Source organism: Vigna radiata, chromosome 6, assembly GCF_000741045.1.
Source record: "Vigna radiata var. radiata cultivar VC1973A chromosome 6, Vradiata_ver6, whole genome shotgun sequence".
In the NCBI taxonomy this organism is placed as follows: Eukaryota; Viridiplantae; Streptophyta; class Magnoliopsida; order Fabales; family Fabaceae; genus Vigna; species Vigna radiata.
In genome coordinates, this window is record NC_028356.1 from 28058224 (window position 1) to 28081563 (window position 23340).

The 23340-nt window shown below is 33.3% G+C and overlaps 2 protein-coding genes across 2 annotated transcripts; one reads left to right on the forward strand and one right to left on the reverse strand.

The window, feature by feature from the left end:
• Positions 1 to 15319: 15319 nt before the first annotated feature.
• On the reverse strand, positions 15320 to 17698 carry LOC106764163. Its single transcript, XM_014648394.2, has 2 exons — positions 16719 to 17698; positions 15320 to 15529 (listed from the first exon to the last, which is right to left on the reverse strand). The coding sequence occupies exons 1-2, from the start codon at positions 17549 to 17551 to the stop codon at positions 15463 to 15465; spliced, it is 900 nt and encodes a 299-aa protein (XP_014503880.1). The 5' UTR covers positions 17552 to 17698; the 3' UTR covers positions 15320 to 15462.
• Positions 17699 to 18316: 618 nt separating this feature from the next.
• LOC106763661 lies at positions 18317 to 18757 on the forward strand. The gene has a single exon (XM_014647828.1). The coding sequence runs from the start codon at positions 18317 to 18319 to the stop codon at positions 18755 to 18757; it is 441 nt and encodes a 146-aa protein (XP_014503314.1).
• The last annotated feature ends 4583 nt before the right edge of the window (positions 18758 to 23340 follow it).

Genomic DNA, 23340 nt, shown 5'->3' on the forward strand with positions numbered 1-23340 from the left:
ACATTAAAGTTTTCAAACAAAAACTAAATTGAGACAAATAATAAAAAAACTCATTTAATATTTTTCCACAAAATTAAATAACAACTGAAATTATTTGACCTAAATAATATAAATGAGAAAACTATAAAAATTAACATTTCAAAAATAAATATTTTTGTGAAGGTGATCTGTGTAAAAATAGTCTCACTCCTTCCTCAACAATTCATAAAAATAGTACTAAATTGAGACAAAATAAATAAAGTTTAATAATAAATGGTATTTGATTTTTCAAAAAATACACTAAATTGAGACAAAATAAAAATACTGAGACTAAATTGAAATAAAATAAAAATACAGAGACCAAATTAAGACAAATGTAATAACATGTAGTCTAGTAGTGACACATGATACTTTTCTAACAGTATTAGTTTTGAATTAATAAAATAGACTCAATTGTTTTAATTTTTCAAAATTAAAGATGAAATAGAAAAGAAATAAAATCCTATTTGAAAAAAACCACAAAAACAGGAATTATTTGGATGATTAAACCATGTATATATAAATTGTGAGTACTAAATGAACATTTGATTTAGAGATATGTATCTTTATTAAACTTTTAGGGTTATGGTAGTGGTATTTTTTAAATATTACATAATTTCGGTGTCTCCTTCTGTTGTTTTTTCTTCTATCCACTTAAGATTGAAATTTGATTCTGTTCGATATATTTGTCTGAAATAGGAAACCATGTTTTCCATTTGTAAAACCGAGTTGTCTTGAAATCCTAAATGTAAGACGGATTAAATTAAGAGAAACATTTTAATTAAATAATTATCAATTGTAATGTTTCTAAAAATTAAAATTTTTGCCTCTTAAACAAGGATTAACAATTAATAGTAAAGTAATTAGTCTTACTTTGTGAGACTGGGTCAATGGGGTCCAGTGTAGAATCTTTGGTGGCCCATTTTCCAAACACTCGAGTACGATTATTATGTTGAAGTTGAAAAACAACAAACAATTGATGGATACTGATGGTGGATATCAATTATGACGTGGCACAAATCTTGTTTTGTTCTATTCAAGTATGATCACATCACATCTCTAGATTTTTCTTAAACATTCAATAAATTTAGATATAATATTGTAGGCAGAAGATCTAATACTTAAATATTTGTTTCTATTTTACTTTCTAAATTTGAAATTGAATGAATTTAGTTATTGTGTATTAAATATATTTTATGTTAGTATTTGAATGGTTTATATTTTTTTAATATATTTTTATTTTAATATAATTGAAAAACATAGTTGATATATTAAAAAATTAATATAATTAAGTTAAAAAGATTATATTTTATTCATTTTTTATATTTAAGACTAAAATATATTAAAATTGTGGATGGAAATGAATATTTTACTTTTAAATTTAAGACTAAAAATATATTTATTTTTAAATTGAAAACATTAAATTAAACTAAATGTATTTTCCATCTCTAAATTGTATTTAAAAGTTTTTTTCTTTTTAAATTAAAAAATATACTTATTTTTTTTATAAGAATAAATATAATATAAAAATAGATATATAAATTTTATATTACAATTTATTGTAGAATTATTTTTTTTCACATGAAAATTGTTAAACATTTTAAAAAAGATATTTTATATAAAATTTATAAATAGATAATAATTTAATTTACACATGAAATATAAATGTTTAAAAATAATTTAAGAATAAAAATATATTTAATTGTTAATCTTGAAATATTTTATATTAAAAATGAAAAAAAAGAAAGTGATGAATATATATACCTATTCAGCATTTATCTTTTTTTTTGTTTACATTTGTTATTTGATGTTACTTTTTATATATACTTTTTCAATTAAAATAATTATTTTACCAATATTTGTTTTTGTAACGACTGAGAAAAAGAAAACGTTCAAGGTGAACACGTGTCTTCTGATAATAGGGCTGAGCTTTTATAATAAAATAAGTTACTTAAAACATTAAGTTTAAGTTTCACCTTCCTCTCAAGTTCTTTCTTTTTTTCTTTTCCTTCTCTCTTCAATCTCCTTTCACTGAGCCATCGGATTGTTGATCAAGTGACGTTCCCGTGTTCCCAGCATAGAGGGATACATTTTGGACCGATCATTTTCTTCAATCTGACTGGTAAGTCACTTTATCTTTTTCCTCTGTTGCTTTAGGAACCTAGGACATGCAACTCTACTTGGTGCATGTAACTAGAAGCATTCTTCTTCATCTTCTCTATCCATTCTAGTTCTAAGAGTTGTTTCCATCACCATTTTGGTGGTTTGTAAGGTTTGGCTACGCCCTTGCTGTGTGAGGTACTATAGAGAAGCGTTCTTGTGAGTTGGGCAGTATAACTCAAATTCCCTTATTTTAGCAGGAAATGAGATAATATGGAAGCAGAGTTGAAGTGTCAAGGAGATGGAACTCAGAAAGACCTAGAAGAGCACCAAAAAGGAGGAACGTAGGACGCCTGAGCTCCCTTTTTAGGGCGTTCAGTGCCAAAACCTATCGGCTGGCACTTGGGTGCCCTTTTTGGGGCACTGAGCGCCGCTCTTCCAGATGCACCACGCCTGCTTGCCCTCTGAGTGAAGCTGAGCAACAATTCTAGCACCGCACTACACTTGGGCGCTCTAAGTGGGCGCTAAGCGCAGCGAGATGGGCTTGGGCTTTGTTTCTGTTGTGATTTCGCCCTATTTAAAGGACCTGGACACCCTAGGTTTTGTATCTTTTGGCAGAAGAGGTGCAACAACACACTCTTTCACTCTCTGGAGGTGGATTGGGATGTGGGAGCTTCCATCTTCAACCTTTAGGGTTTTTCTATCTCATTCCTTTCCATTGTACATCTAGTTTCACCATGACAATGGTGAACTAACTTCTATTTGTTGTTGGGGGATGATGTAACCTCTTGAACTCTCATGTATTTGAATTGATTCTTAATTATATTTGCTTCTTTCATTAGTTGTTAGGGTAATTCTTCTGTGATCAATGCTTGCTTTGTTTAACTTATTCATATCATGATGTATGATTTGGATGAGTACTGGGAGGTATCTTACAATTGAGGTTCTAGAGAATTATTCCCAAAAGTAGTATTTCTTAGGGATGAGGGTATGAGTTTTGGTCATCTTAAGCTCCTAATCTTATTGCAAAATTAATTATTAGGGATAGAAGGGATTGTGACCTAGTAATTAAGGATAAACTTTCTTCGCCGAGGGATCGAGTTTTAAGTAATTTAGCAAGTGACGTTGACATTAATGAAGAAGAAGAATTCTTATATACATGAGAGTAAACTAGGTGAAATCTAACCCCAACAACATATTCATCTCATAATACAAATATCACCCGTTCATCGTTATTCTTTTGTTCAATTGATTAAATTTGCATTCATATTTAATTTTTGTATAATTGCATTTTAAACCAATGATTTCGTTCTTTTTTAATTCTTAATTGATCAAATTATCATGTGACTATTTAGTGCCGAGAGTCTCTTGGGAAACGATACATGATCTTACCAGGATTATTACTTGCTATGATCCGATACACTTGTCGGCCACCCAACAGTGGGAGAAGTGTTTACATTGTGAGAGAGTTCTTTGTAAAACCTTTGGTGTAAAGCTCAAATCATTATAGTGAAATATCCTTCAATCTAAGGTTGATTGGAAGGGAAACTGGATGTAGGCATTAAGGTCGAACCAGTATAAATTCTTTGTTTGTATTTCTTTCCTTATCTCTTTACTTTCATTGCATACACATGTTGCTTAGATTACAAGAAAGGTTAAAGATCATTCAAAGTTTGCAAAAAAACATTTTTTTTTATTGATCACCAATTCACTCCCCTCTTGGTGTTGAGAAACAAGACACTTTGTTTCTTACAATCAATTATTCCAAAGATCCAACTCTAAAGTGACTCGCGGAGAATGATTATCATTCACGATGATTATTCCCAAAACCAAACCACACGAGAAAGACTCAAAAGGCTTATACAATCCACACATCATCTTTAAACTTCGTAAAAATAAGATTAACACCTTAACCAAACCTCCAAGCATCCTAAATACATGGAAAACATCTAAATACTTGAATCATACCAAAAGAATGATTCAACACCCATTACTATGGAAATTTAACCCAACATCACTAATTATTTTGCATATAACAAATACATAACCCTTTACAACACACATATACATATGACAATCTCTCAACCTGCATATTTCTCACATACTCAATCATTACATATAAACTCACTTGGCCAAACCTCATATTTTCCCACAAACACATTATAAACACAACTTGCATAATCCCTATCATGCACTCATCATAAATTCACACAACCCCAAACCCTAATTCATGTCTCATAATACACAAACAACACATGCCTTCTTCTTTTATCTATCTCACTTTCACATAAGAGTTTTACCTGCATCTATTAAGAAACAAAATACCTTCTTGTCCTTAAGCGCTCTCTCTCTCTCAATCAATAAACATAAGTTTTTTCTTAAAAATATAAGTCCAACACATCACATTTAAAATCACACATATCACAAATTCAACAATTATATAATAACAAATGTTGCATTTATTAAAACAAAATCCAAATAAATATAACATAGATTTAAGTTCTAACATGTAACCACTTAACCCAATGAAAATATATCACCAATAAAGCTAGTAATACCTTGTGAAAACATAACAATTACTAATAAAATAAACATGTCTAATTATGTAGATGTTAACAATTTTAACGACATTAAAAAAAAATAATTGAAGCATTTTAACAAATTTTAAGACAAAAAAATTAATTTAAAATTTTTCGACCAACTTAGAACCAAACAAATTATTAAGACTAAAAAAAATATAAAAGAAGATGAGAAATAAAATAAAAGTTGAATGTATTTAATATATATATATATATATAATAAGAAAAAACGCAAATAAATAAGTTTACATTAAAGTAAAAAAGCAACAATTAATCGTTATTTACTCAAAATCAAATTTATGAAATAAATCTATTATTTCTATTTTTATTCATCTACATGTTTTACTTTAGTGCAAGAGTACATATGTGTGCATGGATAAAAAATTTAGTATTTATGTTTTATTTTTCCCATGCGTTTATTAACTATACATTAATTTGTATTAAATCAACTAGTCACAATTTATAATGTACAATTTTTTGAATTATATATAAATTTAGAAAAAACAATATTGTAATATTCTTGAATAAAACATTATATCCACTTTACATTCCTATAACATTATAATAATAATATATATTAAAATTTTAAATTAAAAATTAAAATAGATATAATTAAAATATTATTACTTTTAAATATTAAATAAATATATTTTATTTAATAAATATCAAAATATAACTTGTATAAATCTAATAAAACGTCGTTATCTTTAAACTGTGTGGTATACGGAGCTAGTACACGTTGCATTGGTCGATAATAGATAAGTTTTGGATTTGGGGAAATACACAAGAACGGTTGACGTGTATCTAATATATCTCTTAACGTGTTTGAGGTGACAACTTTGATTGTAATGGCAAACATATCAAAATTCTAAGTTCAAGAAATTAGAACACCTTTATAATAATGAAATTATAATTGTTTTTTAGTTATTGATTAGATGTGTGACCGTTTATGGATAGAAATGTACCTTTTATTAATTTAAGTTAATGTTTTTTTTAAAAGACACTAGATAAATAAAAGTGATTATGTTAAATGAAATTGTTATTGTTTTAATTAATGAATTTTTTCAAATATTGAAATAATTTAGCACAATAAAGAAGTTGTTAATATTGACATAGAGTACTAATAATTTTAAGTCGATCTCAGGATATCGAAATTTATAGGAAACGACTATTTGGGAAAAAAGAGAGTGAAAGATTAATACTTTTTCAAATAAATATATTACCTTATAAATTATTTTAAATATAACAATTTACCATCAAGTAGTAAATAATTGAATTAGGTTATAAAAATTTATACCAATGATGAACATTTTTAAATATTTAAAATGAATATTTTAAAATAGGTTAAGTATAACAAAATTTGCGAATTTAAACTAATATTTTCAATTTTTAAATTATTAGATATAGTTTAACTATTAACTAAAAATTCAATTTTATTGATAAAAATTGTAATTTTTATTATAAAGATAAAATAAATAAATTATATAATTTTAAAATTTATTTTTAAATAGGGAAATAATTATATTTAAAAAATAAATTAAATGTGTATTTAAGAGTTATTTAAGATAGACAATATGAAATCATATTAGATTGAATTAATAATATAAATAATGATATATGTATCATATCACTTAAAAATAAAGTTTTAATACAATTTAAATACATATTTTTCCTTCAATCTTTAAATTGGTTTTTCAAGGACAAAACCGTAATTGAAGCTTTATACTCTAACGTAGACCGTATCGTGAATGTAGTGATTGACCTTAATGATGTTATTTCAAAAGACTTAAGGTCAAAACATTGACATCGTCTATGGGAACGAAAATGAGATTCATAACCCTCCTTCCTATTAGCTCTCAACTAAGGAGCTTATTCCAATACACCCAATAGTCCCACATTACCTAAGAATACCAGAAGCCGTTTAAATACACAATTCTCCTTTAATTCTCCGTGATGCTTTTTAAGGACAAAACTATGACAAAAGCTTTAAGCTCTAAAGAGAATAGTACCTTAGATCCGGTGATTGACCTTAACGATGTTATCTTAATGAACTTAAGGTCAAAATATTAGTGCCATATGTGGGAATAAAAATGAGGTTCCTAAAAACCTTGTTTCCCTTAGCCTTCAATTGGTGGACTTGTTTTAGTACACCCAATAGTATTATATCGCTTAAGAGTTAAGGCATATGGCAGTTTAAATACACCTTTCTCCTTCAATCCTCTAAGGTACCTTTTAAAAACAAAATTGTTATAAAAGCTCTATGTTTGAAAACAATCAATACCTCAAATGTAATGATTAACTCTAATGATGTTATCTCAATAGATTTGAGGTTTAAACTGTTAAGGCAAGACAAGACCGTCTATAAAACCTTGGTTTTGAAGTTTAACTAAACAACATGAAATGAAGAAGTATCATAGAATAGAAGATTAAAAACATAAACATTAAATAATAGGATAGAAACTCTAAGTTAGAAAGAACTAGTATCCACACAAAAAGAAAAGACGTAGACGATCCTCTAAGAAAAGAGTCTAACACACAAGAAAATAACAAGTATCCAAACAATCATTATACGCTACAATAGAACTCTAAGTTAGAAAGAAGTTTAACACACAGAAAGATCAAACTAGGCTATAACATTAGAAAAATAGGACAAGTAGAAACCTAAACACTAGCTAGATACGACGCAAGAGAAACATGATTAGATTAGCTAAAGAAAGACTACGGAAAACTCTTAGAAAACAATAAGATTATAGAAAAACACAAATAAAACATTAAAATTAGGCTAACTCAAGAAAAACACTTAGGATTTTGTTAAGACCTCAACAAATGTATTGAATCGTTTCAAGTAGTAAAACTGATAAGACTGAATATCATTTTCCAAGAGACTCGTGTCACCAAATAATCGTATAATTTCTAACTAATGTAGACTAACGAATGATTCCATGTAAAGGGTGCTTAAATATGATTAAAGTAAGTGTATTGCTTGAATAATAAAATGATCTTTAGTAGCCAAAACACTTGGAAATGAATGAGGTTTGAAATAAAATGAAATGGTAATGTTAGGGTTACATTTCACCTACTTCAGTATCATGAATATTAAAACTCATCTTCTTCATAAAAATGCTAATGCCAACTAACTAGATTACTCAAAACCCAATCCCTTGGAGTTGAGAGCCTAGAATTGCTTATTAGACTTCAATTCCTTGAAAATCCTAATAATCAATTTTGCATTATAAAAAGAAGTTTATGACAACTAAAGGTCCTAGCTTCATTCCTAAATGCTATTTCCTTTAGGTAGCTTACTCCAAGTCACGGTTCATGAGCTATTTTCCAATATCAAACAAAACCAAAAATCAAGTTATGAATGACCAAAACACAACAAGCATTAAGAACAAAAGAAAACCACTAGCATTCAATGAAAGAAGCTTAATATATTCAAAACATTTTTCATATATATGAAGTTCAGAGGTTACATCCTTCCCCAACAAAAACTGAAGTAAATGGAGAGCTTGAGCTTACAATGGAAGAAAATGGAAAGCAAAGGAGACCCTAGGAAGAAGAATAGAGAGTTCCCACGCACCCAAGCTTGCTCCAAGATCTCCAAGAATGTATTTTTGCGTTTCAGTTGCTAAAAAATCGTCTCTTCGTTGCGTGATAACCTCAAATAGGTCTAGGGTGTCACATCAGCAAGTTTCGCGCTCAGCGTCTAGATAGGAGGGCACCCAGGTGCGAGAGTTGTGCAGCAAATGGCGCTCAACGCCTTGAATGGGGCGCCAAGGCACGAGCTTGGCGAGGCAAATGATGCTTAGCGCCTTGGCTAGGGCACCTAGGCTCGAGCTTGGCGAGCCAAATGGAGCTCAACGCCCCTAGAGGGGCTCGTGGGCGGGAAACTTGCCTTCATGTGCCTTCTATTTTGATATTGTTGCTGCTTTTCCTGGGTTCCAGCTCCTTAACAGTTTTGATGCTTTTCCAATGCACACCATTTTCCTACAAAATGAGGGAATTAGTGATGAAAATCCTTTAAGTGTAACCCAGACTAAATTTATTCACAAAAGTTAGATAAAAGAGAGGATTAACAAGCTTCAAGCTCAAAAAGACTTGATTTGGTATAAAAAATGCACCGTAGATAATGGTAAGAATTACTGTTATCGAATTTTAGAAAATAGAAAACCAACTAAGTTAAAGCACCCAAACGCTATGCTACACGACTATTAGGTCAAAGAGTCTAAGAGAGTTGAAGTTAAACGCGCAAGCTTACTATACCAAAGGGGTATTCAGTTCAACTTTCGAGAAAAGGAAACAATGTCAAGACAATATCGCTGATAAAAACATCTTAAAAGACTAAAACATAAAACATCGAAGAAAACACACAAAATGCTAAACGTTATTGCTCTACAAAGGTAAAATGACAAAATGTGTTTACACAGTCTAAATGATACCATGAGCTAAAATGTTACTCCGTCAATGATGAAGTCTCTTCTCAATGCTTGGTATCTTTAAAAGAAAAGCTAAACTGTTAAATGCTACCTCAACGGTAGAAAATTGGAAAGCTCTCTTTCTTGTTCTGAACAAGCATTAAATGACATTAAATGCTCAACGTTCAAAAACAACAAAAATATATGATGAATGAACTATACATCAAAACCCTAAACAGATCAATAATAGGTATTTGTAACAAGAAAGACATTCACAGAATATTCTTGTCTTAGGAAATCGTGACACAGTACCTACGTCTAAAACAAATCATGAAAACAACAAAAACACACCTCGAGAAGGAGTCTTTTACAAGCTAAACGATATCAACTACACTCACAAACAAAACATTAGAAAACATAGAATCCTGAACAAATGCTGAAAGCACTTGAGAACATCAAAGTAAACAAGAAATAGGACGTACATGTTGCATAAACTTCTAATATATCATATGTAGGATGATTACTACAAACGTTCATCTATCTCATCTCATAAGAATCAAAATGAACGTTGGAAAGAAGAAGGTAAAAGAAAGGTCATCAAAAGGTGTGCCAAATGAGAAGTCAAATATGCCTTTGATAAAGCTCTAAAAAGCACATATGCTCTTACAAAAGACTTCATCCTATGACATACATCTACATCAATGGCCAGAAGAGAAAAAATCTCGAGATAAGCTTCGTCAAACGATCATTTTATCAAATTTCAAGACAAGTATCGTTAGAACAACTATATTATCAAGGTGTATAAATAAATGATAAAAAGAAGAAGAAGATGATGAAGGAAACATGAACACTAAGATATATCACCATCAATTGAGCAAGGAAATCTCTTTGAGCTATTAAAGCAAAATTCCTCTAACCAAGGAGAAAGAAAAAGAGAAGAGCTCAAGAAAAGAAGGATAATCACAAGCTTCATCAGAATATCAACTTGAAGATAGAACAAAGAAGAATCGAGTAAGATACTAAAAAATTCTCCTAAGAGAGAAGGGGAGGGAGAGGGGTTGAATTTGATTTTACTTAAAAAATTGTTCTTTTAAAAAACATTGCAAAATCTTTGAGTTTTCTTGAAATCAATAACACAAGTAGATGACTCAACAATAAAATATAAGGGACAGAAAGATCAACACAATAATATATATTGGTTCGACCAAGCCTACATTCAGTCTTCCTTCAACAACTTTGTTGAAGGGAAATCCAATATAATGATTGAGTTACAAGAATACAGAGATATACCCTCTCAATGTAGTTCTCCCCCACTCAAAATCACTTATAGTATAAGATGTGAACAATCCTCACAATCTTACCAAACCAGAAAGAAATCCCAAATTTCTGAACACCTTGAGAGGAATCCCAACTCTCAATGAAGAACACCAAGGTTCTCTCCTCTTGGATAACCTGTATAGGAACACAATCCTCTTCATTGCAAATATAGAAACTGATATTCAAGGAATACACTAGTAGTGCAAATAAGATCAGAACTTTTTTAGCTCAACTTTCTTGCAATAATCTTGATGATTTAACCCAAATTGTGATCTTGATTCTCCAATACGTTCTTAGATGCTCCTGCAATCAATACTCAATCAACAAGTTAGTTATGAAAGTGAATGTTCAAAGAGTTATATTAAAACAACACGGAAGACAAATATATATAGGATTTTCAAATCATGACACTCTTTAATCAATTATGCAATTAATGTAATCTGTTAACCTTTTCCTTCTATTTTAACAGTTTTACATCTGTTTTAGATTTAATAGATTAAACACCGCATGTAATCGATTATGTAAATCATACAAGTCAACAACCAATTAATATAATCGTTATAGGCAGTTAAGGCTTTAAGTGAAATTGACTTTCACAAGATAAACAATTTAACCGATTAGGAAACTTATGTAATCGGTTAAGTTCCATACTTAAGCAAATTTCCAAATCAATTTCCATTTTAAACATATAATGCACTTATCAAAAACATGTTGGCATAACAACGTGTTTTAATTGATTATACAACTAATGTAATCGATTACTACACGACTATTTTCCCTTGTTAAGCATATATTGAAATATAGAGAAATTTAACACGTATTTTAGATGGGTATAGATAGATATAGCTTCCCCTATCAACAATCTCCCCTTTTTTTATGATGTACAATAAGAAATTTGTTTTCCAATTGCTCTCCCCCTTTGGGCATTAATAAAAATGGCAGAACAAGTAACATGGAATTAAGTGCTAAATGAAAACATTAAAATAAAATCCTTATAGAACATTAAAAGGGCAAGTGTACGGTGTAAAACAGTTTACTTCAAACTAAACAACAACAATAGGAGGTACTCTGAAGCACCAACCTTCTTCTTCAAGCACCACCACTGCTGACGAGACCGTTGAGCGCCTGACACAACTACTACAACAACGTGACCAGGAAAATCGGGATTTGAGAGAAGAATAGACTGAATTGAGAAACAAGTTTACAAACTTCAAATACGTAGTCATGAGAGCGTTACCTGAAGCTTTTCACATTCATTCCACCATCCCTTCGACCCAACCGCAACCCTCCCTGTCACTCGTCGTCCCTCAACAACCTACATCAGTGCAACCCACATCAGTCCAGCCCACACTAGTCCAACCATCTGCAGAGCAACAAGTTGATGAAGATCATTCTGATGATGACTATGTAGATTATTAGTTTTATTTTGTTATTGAACATAGTTGTTAGAAAATTTGGATGTTATAACATTATGATTATGCTACATTACATTTGCTAATGTTTTTCAAACATATACATTGTTGGTCTAGATGAACATATTGTTTGATGTTTTATGTTTCATGTTTCATTTACAACTACAAATTCTTAAATTTGAATAATGATTGAATGGTTTTGGGATGTTATTATATTGTTTTTTACTTCATCAATGATTGAATGGTTTTGGGATGCATATTATGGAGGTCTGTCTGTGGTTTGAAAATGTTATGCAGGTCTGTCTGTGTTGTGAACATGTTATGCAGGTATGTGTAGTTGGATAACAAATACAAATATAACTTAATTATGCACGGTTCTTACCGAAGGACTTACCGAAGGCCTTTGTCCTTCGGTAATTATCGAAGGCTTCTGCTCTTCGATAATTACCGAAGGCGTGTGCCCTTCGGTAATTACTGAAGGCCTTTGCCCTTCAGCAGCTACTAAAGGCTTTTGCCCTTTGGTAATGGTTAGCGACAAATGATTTACCGATGAAAAACTGGTCGTCACTAATCCGTCGGTAATAGGCATTTCGATGACTTTTTTCTGTTTTTGACGGACTCTGGTCGTCGGTAATGCCCCCTTTTGTTCAATCTTCTGAGATCCAATTCATTTTCTCTCAATTTACCAATCAATGAACCTTTAACATGGTATAAAGATTTCGTGACTTACATATCGCAGTCACACTCGATTGCCAAGTCCTTTCTAATGATTTAAGAATTTTAATATTTAATTCATCAATGACTTACCTAACCCATTGAAATGATTCACAATATGAGTGAAGCGTTTCTAAATATCTATGCTTGTTTCTCCCTGTTTCATGTGGAATATCTCATATTCTTGGATAAAAGTATTCTTTCTTGCTATTTTAACATCATCAGTACCTTCGTGAGTGATCCTTAAAACCCCCCCACATTTCTTATGCAGTCTTACATATTAAGATCCTATAAAACTCATCAACAGTTAAAGCAGATGATATTATATTTCGAGCCCTTACATCTTGTTGGGATCTTCTTCTATCGTCAACGTTTCAAAGGTCACGAGATTTAGGTTTCTGCAAATTATTAATAAAAATAGTAGAAACAAAAGGACCATTTGTGACAATTTCTCAAATCTCACTTAAACTATCACTTAATTTTCTTAATTCGTCTTATCACTTAAACTATCAATATTTGTTTCCTTGAAAATCTAAAAGAAAGATCTCAGACTTCTCAAAACTAATTTTCATGTAGAAAGATCCTAAAAATGTGTCACAAAGTCACAACTCTCCAATAATGTTTTTAGGGAATTACTTGTTATGAGTATTCGAGAACAAGGGATTGAGTTTGATTAATTTGATAAGGCCACAAATTTAGTTTATCAATAGGTTTCAAGATGAGAGTGATAAAATTGAAGACTTCTCGTGATCTCAAACTTTTCTTCTCTTTTGTTTCTTTTCTCTATCTTGGTTCATCTTCTGCTCATGGATCCATGGAAGGTTAAACTATTCAATCAACTTTCATTTCTTATTATTTATGTTTCGTTTCATAATTATTAAACTCAATTATGCTCTTTCTTTTCTTTAAATCTAAATTTGTTAAATCTTGATTGTGATATGAATTTTTGTGAAAATTGAATTAGATAATTAATTGATAGCTGATAAATATTTTAGGATTAATTGGAATGATATTTTTATTTAGTTCATAAGTTAGTTTTATTTTACTATTGAATTGAATTAAAATACTATATGTTTCGGATGGAGGACCCAAGACCGAACACAATCCAATTTATCCTGGTGTCACGCTTCCAAAGATCTTTCATGCTTACGTCCGATCTCTTGCGACCTGCACGTTGGCACTCCGACGCTTAAGTCAGCAGAGTCACAATGAAATCAATGTAAATGTTATTAGATCAAAAGTGTCATCCTGGCTAATTATCCTTGTATTTATAGGCATCAGACTCGATTAATGGGCTTTAACTACCCGTAACCGCTAATCCATCAATCCGCAAGATTCGTCCATTAATTAAGACCGTTATCAATGTGCCCGAGAAATTCGCTTCTTTGTCCCAACAACTATTTCACCGTACCTGCGCCCCCTGTTCACTCGACCCGACCGACCGGTCTAACGGCCACACAGATCAACTCCCAACTCCTCCCGGCCGACTTATCTTTATCCGGCCAACCATTCGTCTTTACCTGGCCAACTTCCCTTTGCATTACTACGCCCCACTTAACCGGCCACCCTCTTACACTACATATGGCGCCCACCGTGGGGCCAAAATGTTTCGGATGGAGGACCCAAGACCGAACACAATCCAATTTACCCTGGTGTCACGCTCCCAAAGATCTTTCACGCTTACGTCCGATCGGTTGCGACCTACACGTTTGCACTCCGACGCTCAAGTCAGTAGAGTCACAATGAAATCAATGTAAATGTTATTAGATCAAAAGTGTCATACATGGCTAATTATCCTTGTATTTATAGGCATCAGACTCGATTAATGGGCTTTAACTACCCGTAACCGCTAATCCATCAATCCACAAGATTCGTCCACTAATTAAGACCGTTACCAACATGCCCGAAATATTCGCTTCCTTGTCCCAACAACTATTTCACCGTACCTACTCCCCCTATTCACTCGATCCGACCGACCGGTCTAACGGCCACACCGATCAACTCCCAACTCCTACCGATCAACTCCCAACTCCTCCCATCTGACTTATCTTTATCCAGCCAACCATTCATCTTTACCTTGCCAACTTCCCTTTGTATTACTACGTTCCATTTAACCGGCTACCCCTTATACTACACTATAATAATTAATAATGCACGACTCTAAGAATATGTTGATTGATGTTTCATAATCATTTACATCATTTAATTGAACCTGTCTCATAATTCCCACAACATTCATGAATAACGACTTAAGTTATTGTTCGCTATATTGCAAATTTTAGGAAGAGTTCAGAAAAAAAATTGATAGTGATTAATTAAACTATTATAATTGATACACCTATCTCTATGATCTTTTTACCAGTGTTCTAATCCTCTCTAGTATGATTTCGTGTTCAACTTGATAATTGTTGATCGAACATCTCCAAGTCATTTTTTGTGTGTTGTTTTAAGATACTCACTATTTTAGAATTAGAATGCCTCATAGAATTCTGGAACCTTGCTATGCACTCAATACCTTCTTTATCTAAGATAAATAAATAAAAAAAGTAGTTTTTTCATAAGTAATTTAAATATTTATCAAGATTTAAATAGTTTTTATAACGTATCATCCTCGCATAATGAAGAACCAGATTATTCTACCCTAAATATTTTAAAAGATCAAAAGGCCTTTGTCCCTACCATTATACTATGCCCTATTAAGCTATCCATTCGAGGTGATTTCATGTTCTTCGAGAAAACAGAATAAAAGATACCACTTCGTTAATTAAACTTTCTGAGAAAATATTCATAAAGACACTCCTCGCATTATTATTATATTTTTTATGTGTCATGTCATGTCTAAAACCCAAGAAACTATAATTGCATATACGTATATCAAATTGTACTCATAATAATCTCAGCCAACTTCTATTTTTGTGATTGGATTTCAAGTCTTCGCATGAAAGGCCAGCAACTACTACCACTCACTTCATGCCTGCATCCCAAAAATAGTTTTTGGTCAATTTTCTCATAATAATGATATATTGTTGACAAAAAATCCATGATTCGAATTAAGCCTAACTCTTATTTGTTATTATTACCTAAAAAATGACATAATTAAACTCCAACAATGTAATTAACAGAAGTTGCTACCATGTTCAAGCAACTATTGATCTATGTGAACACAAATCAATAGTTGTTAGTGTTGTTCGGCAATGTGTGCTAGATTATTCGTTGGAACAATAAACTTGGTTGTTGTGATGCAACAAATCAACAATTTATGTTCTTAATTAGAATCTTGGTGTCCGACAAAAATGTACCTAGCTCACGAACAAGATCAGTCTGTTTTTTTTTTTTATCCACCAACAACTGAGCACTGCAACATTTGATTTGATTTAAAGACCTTAAAAGTTACGCCACCAAACTTTATCAATTAAAAGACTACAATAGGTGGTGCCTTTGACCCTTTAACCTCCGTGAAGTAAGGCCAATAAACCGACAATGCGTGCATACTTTTGTTTACATTCATTGACTTTGTCATTTACCAGAGACACAGTGAAGATTTCAAGCACATATTTCCCAAGAAACACATTTTCATACAGGAAACAACATGGTGTTGTGACTATTCTCAAAAAAGCATTTTGAAAGCTAAAGGGTTTAAACAACTTTTACTCAAGATTATACTTAAAGAAAACAGAGAGGTGTTCTGAATTTTGAAAACATACATGGTTCAAAGTATAATAAGAAACCATGAATGCTACATAACAGTAACTTTAGCTTATAATTATGTTTTATGTACGTGTTTCAAGTACAGTCAGATACCTTTTCTTAAAAGTTAAACATATAGTATTACAATAAAAAATTTTATATTAATTAAGAATTTATCAAACTACTAAATACTTTGGAAAAGTACAAGAACATTGAAATTTCTGCAGAATTAACTGATAAAAATCTACACCATCAGTATTAATTTCCTTTATGCATTTAACTGCTAAATGATCTTAGAAAGATGCTGATCATGTCATCATTCACAGCAAATCAAAGTCCTCCAGCAAAATTCATACTTTTTGTCATGCCAAATTCATACCACTTTGAGAATAGCAACTTAGGCAATAAATTTTCTATGGTTTCAAGTTTCAACATGTAAACTCAATATCCATTTGTATTGGTTTGTTTGAACATACCTGCTATTACTTCTGCTACTACTGCTACTGTTGCTGCTAGCAGAACTCTTCATGCTTCCACTGTTAATGCTGGAAACACCACTGTCACTCTCTCCACCAGATGCTGAAAGGCTCTTCTTCCACCAATCTTTATCAACACCCTTAGCAGATCCTTCAGAAACCGATGTTCTAGGAGACACCTTGTTTGGACTATTATTCACCAAAGCCTCGTTCTTGGTCTTCTTTTTGGATCCCAGAGACATTGGAAACACCATTTTCAAATAAAACCCTCCACTATCAATTTTCCCACTTCTCTTAACCTGACCCTTTTTATCAACCATCCTAGCATGCACATTTTTGTTGTTCAATTTCCTCTCCTCTGCCTCTTCCACCCCTTTCACCCCTTTAACCCCTTTCACCCCTTTCTCTTGTCCAACTTCGACTCTGGGGTGTTCCACCAGATCTTTAAGAGAAAGCTCGTAGCTTGACTCAGACATGTTCTTAACCATTTCCATGAGCTCCCTTTGGCCTCTTGCAATGGCTTGAGTCTTGGAAGCGGGGGAAAGGCAGCGGTAGTGGTTTTTGCGGTGATGGGGACTCTTTGATGGACTGGTGGACCACAAAGGAGGGGAACACATGCCAGATTCATCATCCACCTTTGACCCTGTTCCGAATTGCACTTCCATGTCGTTGCAGCTGTGACAATTCTGGTAGCTTTTTGGTGGCTTCTTTGAAGCTACTAAACAAGAGTTTGTGGCTCCCCAAGCGTCATAACTATGAGTTGTTGTGTGTCCTTTTTCATTCGACAGAGGAAAAGAAATCGTGGGTTGTTGGTCTCTTTGCGGATGAAACATGTTATAAAAATAATGAGGGTTGTGTTTATGTTTGTGTGGTTGGTTTCCAAACGGTGGGAGAGTGTAGCAGGAATCACAACAAGTGTAGCTTCAAGGTGATGCTGCTCTTTAATTTCTTGGAGACTAAGATTTTTAAAACAAGAAAAGAATAGCTTGAGAGAGAGCGTCCTTAAAGTCAAGGGATTCTAGATGGACTGACACGTGGGCCTATTCCTCTCCTTCTTTCTTTTTACCCTTCTTTTTTTTTCTTAAAATAAATCTATTTAATTTCTTTTTATCAAAATCATTATATTTTTATTTTTATTTCAAAACTGGACTTCTTTACAGTCAGGAGTATGAAAAAGTCTCTAATTTCGTTATTTTTAGGTTAAAACCACTTTGGCGTTCCTGTTTTTGTAATGTTTTTTCAATTGAGTCCCCGTCTTTTAAAACGTCCTAATTAAGTCCCTTTAAGTGTTAATTTGAAACCAATTAACCCTTCCCGTTAAAAATCGTTAACGGTGTTAAACTATTGCAGATGTGTTGGCTGACGTGGTAGACGTTTTACTGATTTGCGACATTTGGCACTGTTGAATGAAACATGTCATTTTTTCCATTCATTAAGATTTGTAATTATATTTATAATTGTGTAATTAGGAGAAGAATGAAATCGTGATTGAGCTTAAGTTCTGAAGTGGGACACCCAGATCGAGCTATTTAGGGTTCATTTGAGTTGAAGCTTGGGCTGCACTTGAAGAGGGAAGTTCCAAACTACAAGACGCAACGATGTCCATGGCGCATTCTTGTTCCTCTTCAACTTGCAATGACTATCGAAGGAAGCATATGCGTTCTGTTAGCTCTCGTGGAGATGCATCGCTGATCTGCCATTGTGGAGAGAATAATGTGTTGAGGACTGCAAGAACCACCAAGAATCGAGGGAAACAGTTCTGGGGTTGCCCTAGGTATAAGCTGGGGAGTGAAAATGGATGCAACTTCTTCAGATGGTTTAGTGATTGGGGAGTTGAAGAAAGTATTAGCTGTGAGCTTTTGGAAGCAAATGACGTGAGGTTGGTGAAATCTGTTGAAAAGCAAGGTGTTAAGCAGATGTCTGATGTGGAGAAAGTTGTGGTGGGTCTTCAAAGAGAGATGAAATATTTGGTTGTGGTTTTTAGTGTTCTGTTTGTAATGAACACGATTATAATTGCAATGATGATGCGAAGGGCTTGATGATGTATGTAGTTGTAGGTTGTTGTCATCTTAATGTAGTTAGGATTGGTTTGTTTTGGTATGAGTTGCAGGATTTGGTCATGTTATTGTAGTTAGGTGGTCTGTTATGGTGGTCATGTTATCGTAGTTAGGTGGTCTGTTATGTTATTGTAGTTTTGTGCTCTGAAGATATAGTGCTTCAGATGTTTAATGTAGTGGACCAGATGTTTGATGTATGGTTGTTATCTTTAATGAAAATGGTATTTTGGAAAGCATGTGTTGGCAGCATTTCCATATATTCAGTTATGAAAGTTATATATTGTGACCTGATTGAAGAAGATTAACAGTAATTATACTGATATATTTTACTGATACATATCAATATGAAAAAAGAACTGATTGAGTAAAGTTGGCACTGGAATTTCGTAACTTTTATATAAATAGCAAAAGGTAACCATTCAATGTTCATACAGCCAGCAAAATTCAAGTGACATATTACATCTTTCATCATTCAAGTGACCTATTACATATATAGTACCACTAAAACAACAAAGTCTGGTAAACTTAAACATTTGATAATGAACTAAAACTGGTTACAACAAAATATGGCCTATTACATGAGCTACCATCAAAATATGGCCTATTACAAAATCTGGCAAAATTCAAGTTCAAGGATGGGTTTCTGCTCCATGTGGTTCACCCTGGGTATCTGCTCCATGTGGCTCACCCTGAGGCAATGTACTAGGTTGTCCCTCTTCCTGCACTTGGCTTGTGTTGGGGCAATTTCTTTTATTGTGTCCCACTTCCCTACACATGGTACATCTTTTGAGTAAGCCCCCCTTTGACATTTTTGTGGTACTTTTCTTCAACTCCCATTGCTCTAATCTCCTTTTCTTCTTAGGACGACCNGNCATTTGTNTTTTTGGTGGAGGCAAGACATCTTGACATTCAGTGACCTCCCATAGATGTTTTCCATTAATGGGGTATATAATGGAGGAATACATCTCTTCATAGGTTGACTTTTTAAAGCATAGTGGTACATAGTCCTCTGCATTTAGGTTCAGAAACCTCATTGTTGTCAATGAATGCACACAAGGAATTCCACTGATGCTCCACTTCCTGCAAGAACATGTATACTTATCTATATCCACCACAAAGTTGTCCCCACTTGGGGTCACATGTTTGATTTCGAAAATTTTGTGTGCAGACCAGCTGTTAAGAAAAACAAACATTATTTATATCTATTTGGTAAACATAAACAAGTATATACATATGTATTAGTTGTGCATACCTGGGAATCCAATACTTTGTTTGTTGTGCCTCCTTGTTTAGTCTACTCTGAATTTTAGGACAAATTGATGACTTAAAAGAAGTAACCCTTAACCTATTAGTGGCCCATCTCTTCATCATATACAATCTGATGTCCTCCAACATTGAAATAATGGGTTTTGTCCTTGTATTTACCAGAATGCTATTAAAAGCTTCTGACATGTTATTCACTAAGGTATCACTTTGAGCTGTGGATGTGAACCTTGATCTTGACCAAAACCTTAAAGGAAAACTAGTGTTAACTTACATAACATGAAAACTATTGTTAAGTTAGATGACCTGAAAAGTAGTACTAAGTAAGATTGGCAAACCTTGAAGGAATTCCCATGAGATGTCTAAAAGCATCTACGTTAACAGCTTTCATCTTTCTCATCTCAATCTCCCATTGTTGTGGATGAGTTGTTGTAGCTGCCCTCCACATAAGCCTTTTCAAGTTTTTTCCAGGGAATTTTTTCCTGAAGTTGGCATATAAATGCCTTACACAAAATCTTTGTGCAACTCCAGGAATAACATCTTCTNCAGCATATCTTAAACCCTGTAAAGGCATTCAAATGGTTCGTTAAATGAACTACTTAATTGTGTAAGAGAAAAGAGAACAAGTATAATGGAAATGACCTTTTGTTGATCTGACATTATTGTAAGTCCAGAACACACATCTGTACCACCTAGGTCTTCAATCAATAGCTCCAGAAACCATTTCCAGGTGTCTTTGTTCTCAACTTCAACAATTGCATACACCAATGGCAACATTTGGTCGTTTGCATCTCTGGCCACAGCAGTTAATAGCTCACCATGATGTTGACCTTTCAAGAAGGCTCCATCAAGGCCAATGATTGGCCTACATGAAAGAAAGCTATCTTTGCAAGCCTTTAGGCATGCGTAAAACCTTTGGAATATTACTTTCCCATCATATGGCTCAACTTTGACCTTGATTGAAGACCCAGGGTTTCTTTCTAATAACTCATGTGCATAATCATATATTCTAGTATATTGCTTAGTAAAGGAGCCTGCCACTTCATCTGATGCATATGTTTTGGCCCTATATGCCATGTTCTTAGATATTGCTATATTCCATTTCCTACAAACTTTTTCTCTAATATCAACTCCCTTGACATTAGGATTCTCTCTCACTGTTTTTTCTAGTTTTCTACTAAGCCATTTTGCATTGAATAGTTGAACCTTGTGTTCTCTAGTACATGTATGAGTGTCAAACACAGTCCTTACTTGCCATGAATTAATTGCACCCATGAAACCAAAATATACCACCCACGGGCATTTTCCTTTTGAGCCCAAGCATCTAACCCTTATTCTTCTTTTATCATTCTTCACAAATTTCAAATTTCTCCCATTCTCCATTGCATAACTTTTGATTGCATCAAGGATGTCTTCTTTCTCTACGAAGTAGGTTCCCACTTCCCACTTAAAATCTACCATATTTTTGGGCTGCATAAATGTGGAAAAATGTCCATAACCTTCGTGCTCATTGTCTTCATCACTATTGTCACGTGAACTTAATTCATCAGATTTCCATTCATCATTGAACCAACTACAATCATTAATCTCATCTCCATCCTTATCAGAATCAGACTCAGGTAGAAATGGCTCAACCTCAACCTCCAAATCACTACAGTTTTCACTTACATCACACTCAATATCTACGTCTACTAACCCATCCTCCTTATCCATCTCACCATCACTTTCATGTGTTGAACTCCAATCACCAACTTCTACATCATCCATCTGACCATCNTGTGGTTGTATCCTCTCAGCCTCNACTTCAANTTCACATGCTTGTACCGTATCAACCTCAACACTATCAGGCTGCACCTCAATACCATCTACTTCCTCTCCCCTATTAACCTCAGTACTAGGAGTCTCAAGTTCAACTTCAACTTTTTCTGCCCTATTAACCTCTGTCATCTGAACATAATCTTCATCAACCTCAATACCAACAACATCCCCAGCAACATCCCCAGCTTGACCATCTGGTGAGACAGCTATCCCCTCATCAGCTATCCTCTCACCATCACTAGCTACATCCTCACCTCCTTCATCAACGTTAAACTCAATCATGTGAATGACTTCAGCCTCAGACACATTGTACACTACATACATATGAACTCGTCCATTTAAGTGAGCTAAAGTGACCATTTGCATGACACCTACGTCATCAGTCAATGCTTCCAGCCTATCATCTAAGATAGGACCACAACCAACAGAGTACCACAACTCTTTAAAACCATCGTACCCTAGACTTTTNACTACACTCACTACCACAAAANAACTCCATACGTCAGGATCAAATACAAGTGTCTCAATTAGCCCTTCATACTTTAAGCANCCNTCATTNACGAACTTTCNCCCATGATGAATAACTACTTCNATATGGTNCATCACTCANAACACCGTAACCGTAAACAATATGCTACACCTACCAATAACNATAAAAGGACAAAAGACACCGNTTAATAAAGTGATAATGACAACAAGATCTAAGTATAACTATGGGGGACATGGGGGACCACAACCGCAAAGACAATACAACAAATTTTCAGACAACCCATACCCCACATATAAAAAAGCCATCCCCACATAACAATACGAACTATCACAATCAAATATTAAACTACTGTCTCAGCAGATTCAAGAGAAACCACAACAATCAAGACATTAAAAAAGGCATCCCCATAAAACAACTTTTAACAACTAATCAAGATATTAAATAAAGGCATTCCCAAATAATCAACATATTAAAAAATCCATCCCCAATTAACTAACTTACCTTCCACCAATTTCAAGAGAAACGACTACACCAAAACGCAGAACGAAGTCGCGATTCAACTTAAAGTAAGGAATGACGAAGCTCCACTGACCGATTCACGTATGATTCATCTGAAACTTGCGATGTGTATGAACTTGCGATGCACTCCTCTGAAGCTTCTCATGTAACTTAGTCCCAATTGCTTTTCGATGTTCCAGAACCCTAATTCCCTTTTTCATTTAAGTGAACCCCGTAATGCCCTTTTTTAATTAACTGAACCCTAAATCCTTTTTTCAATTAACTGAAACCTAATTCCCTTTTTAATTTCAGTTTATAACTAATTGATCATTACCATTTTTTAATCCTTCATTAAAAGGCCACGTATCCACTCAATTTCTTGACACGTTTCACTACATACTTAAACGTCTACCACGTCAGCCAACACATCTGCAATAGTTTAACAACGTTAACGATTTTTAACGGAAAGGATTAATTGGTTTCAAATTAACACTTA

Coding starts and splice junctions, on each gene's coding strand:
- LOC106764163 (XM_014648394.2), bottom strand. CDS start 17,551: ATGTTTCATCCGCAAAGAGACCAACAACCCACGATTTCTTTTCCTCTG. Junction 15,530..16,718: donor AGTAGCAGAAGTAATAGCAG/GTATGTTCAAAC, acceptor TTTGGGATGCAG/GCATGAAGTGAGTGGTAGTA.
- LOC106763661 (XM_014647828.1), top strand. CDS start 18,317: ATGTCCATGGCGCATTCTTGTTCCTCTTCAACTTGCAATGACTATCGA.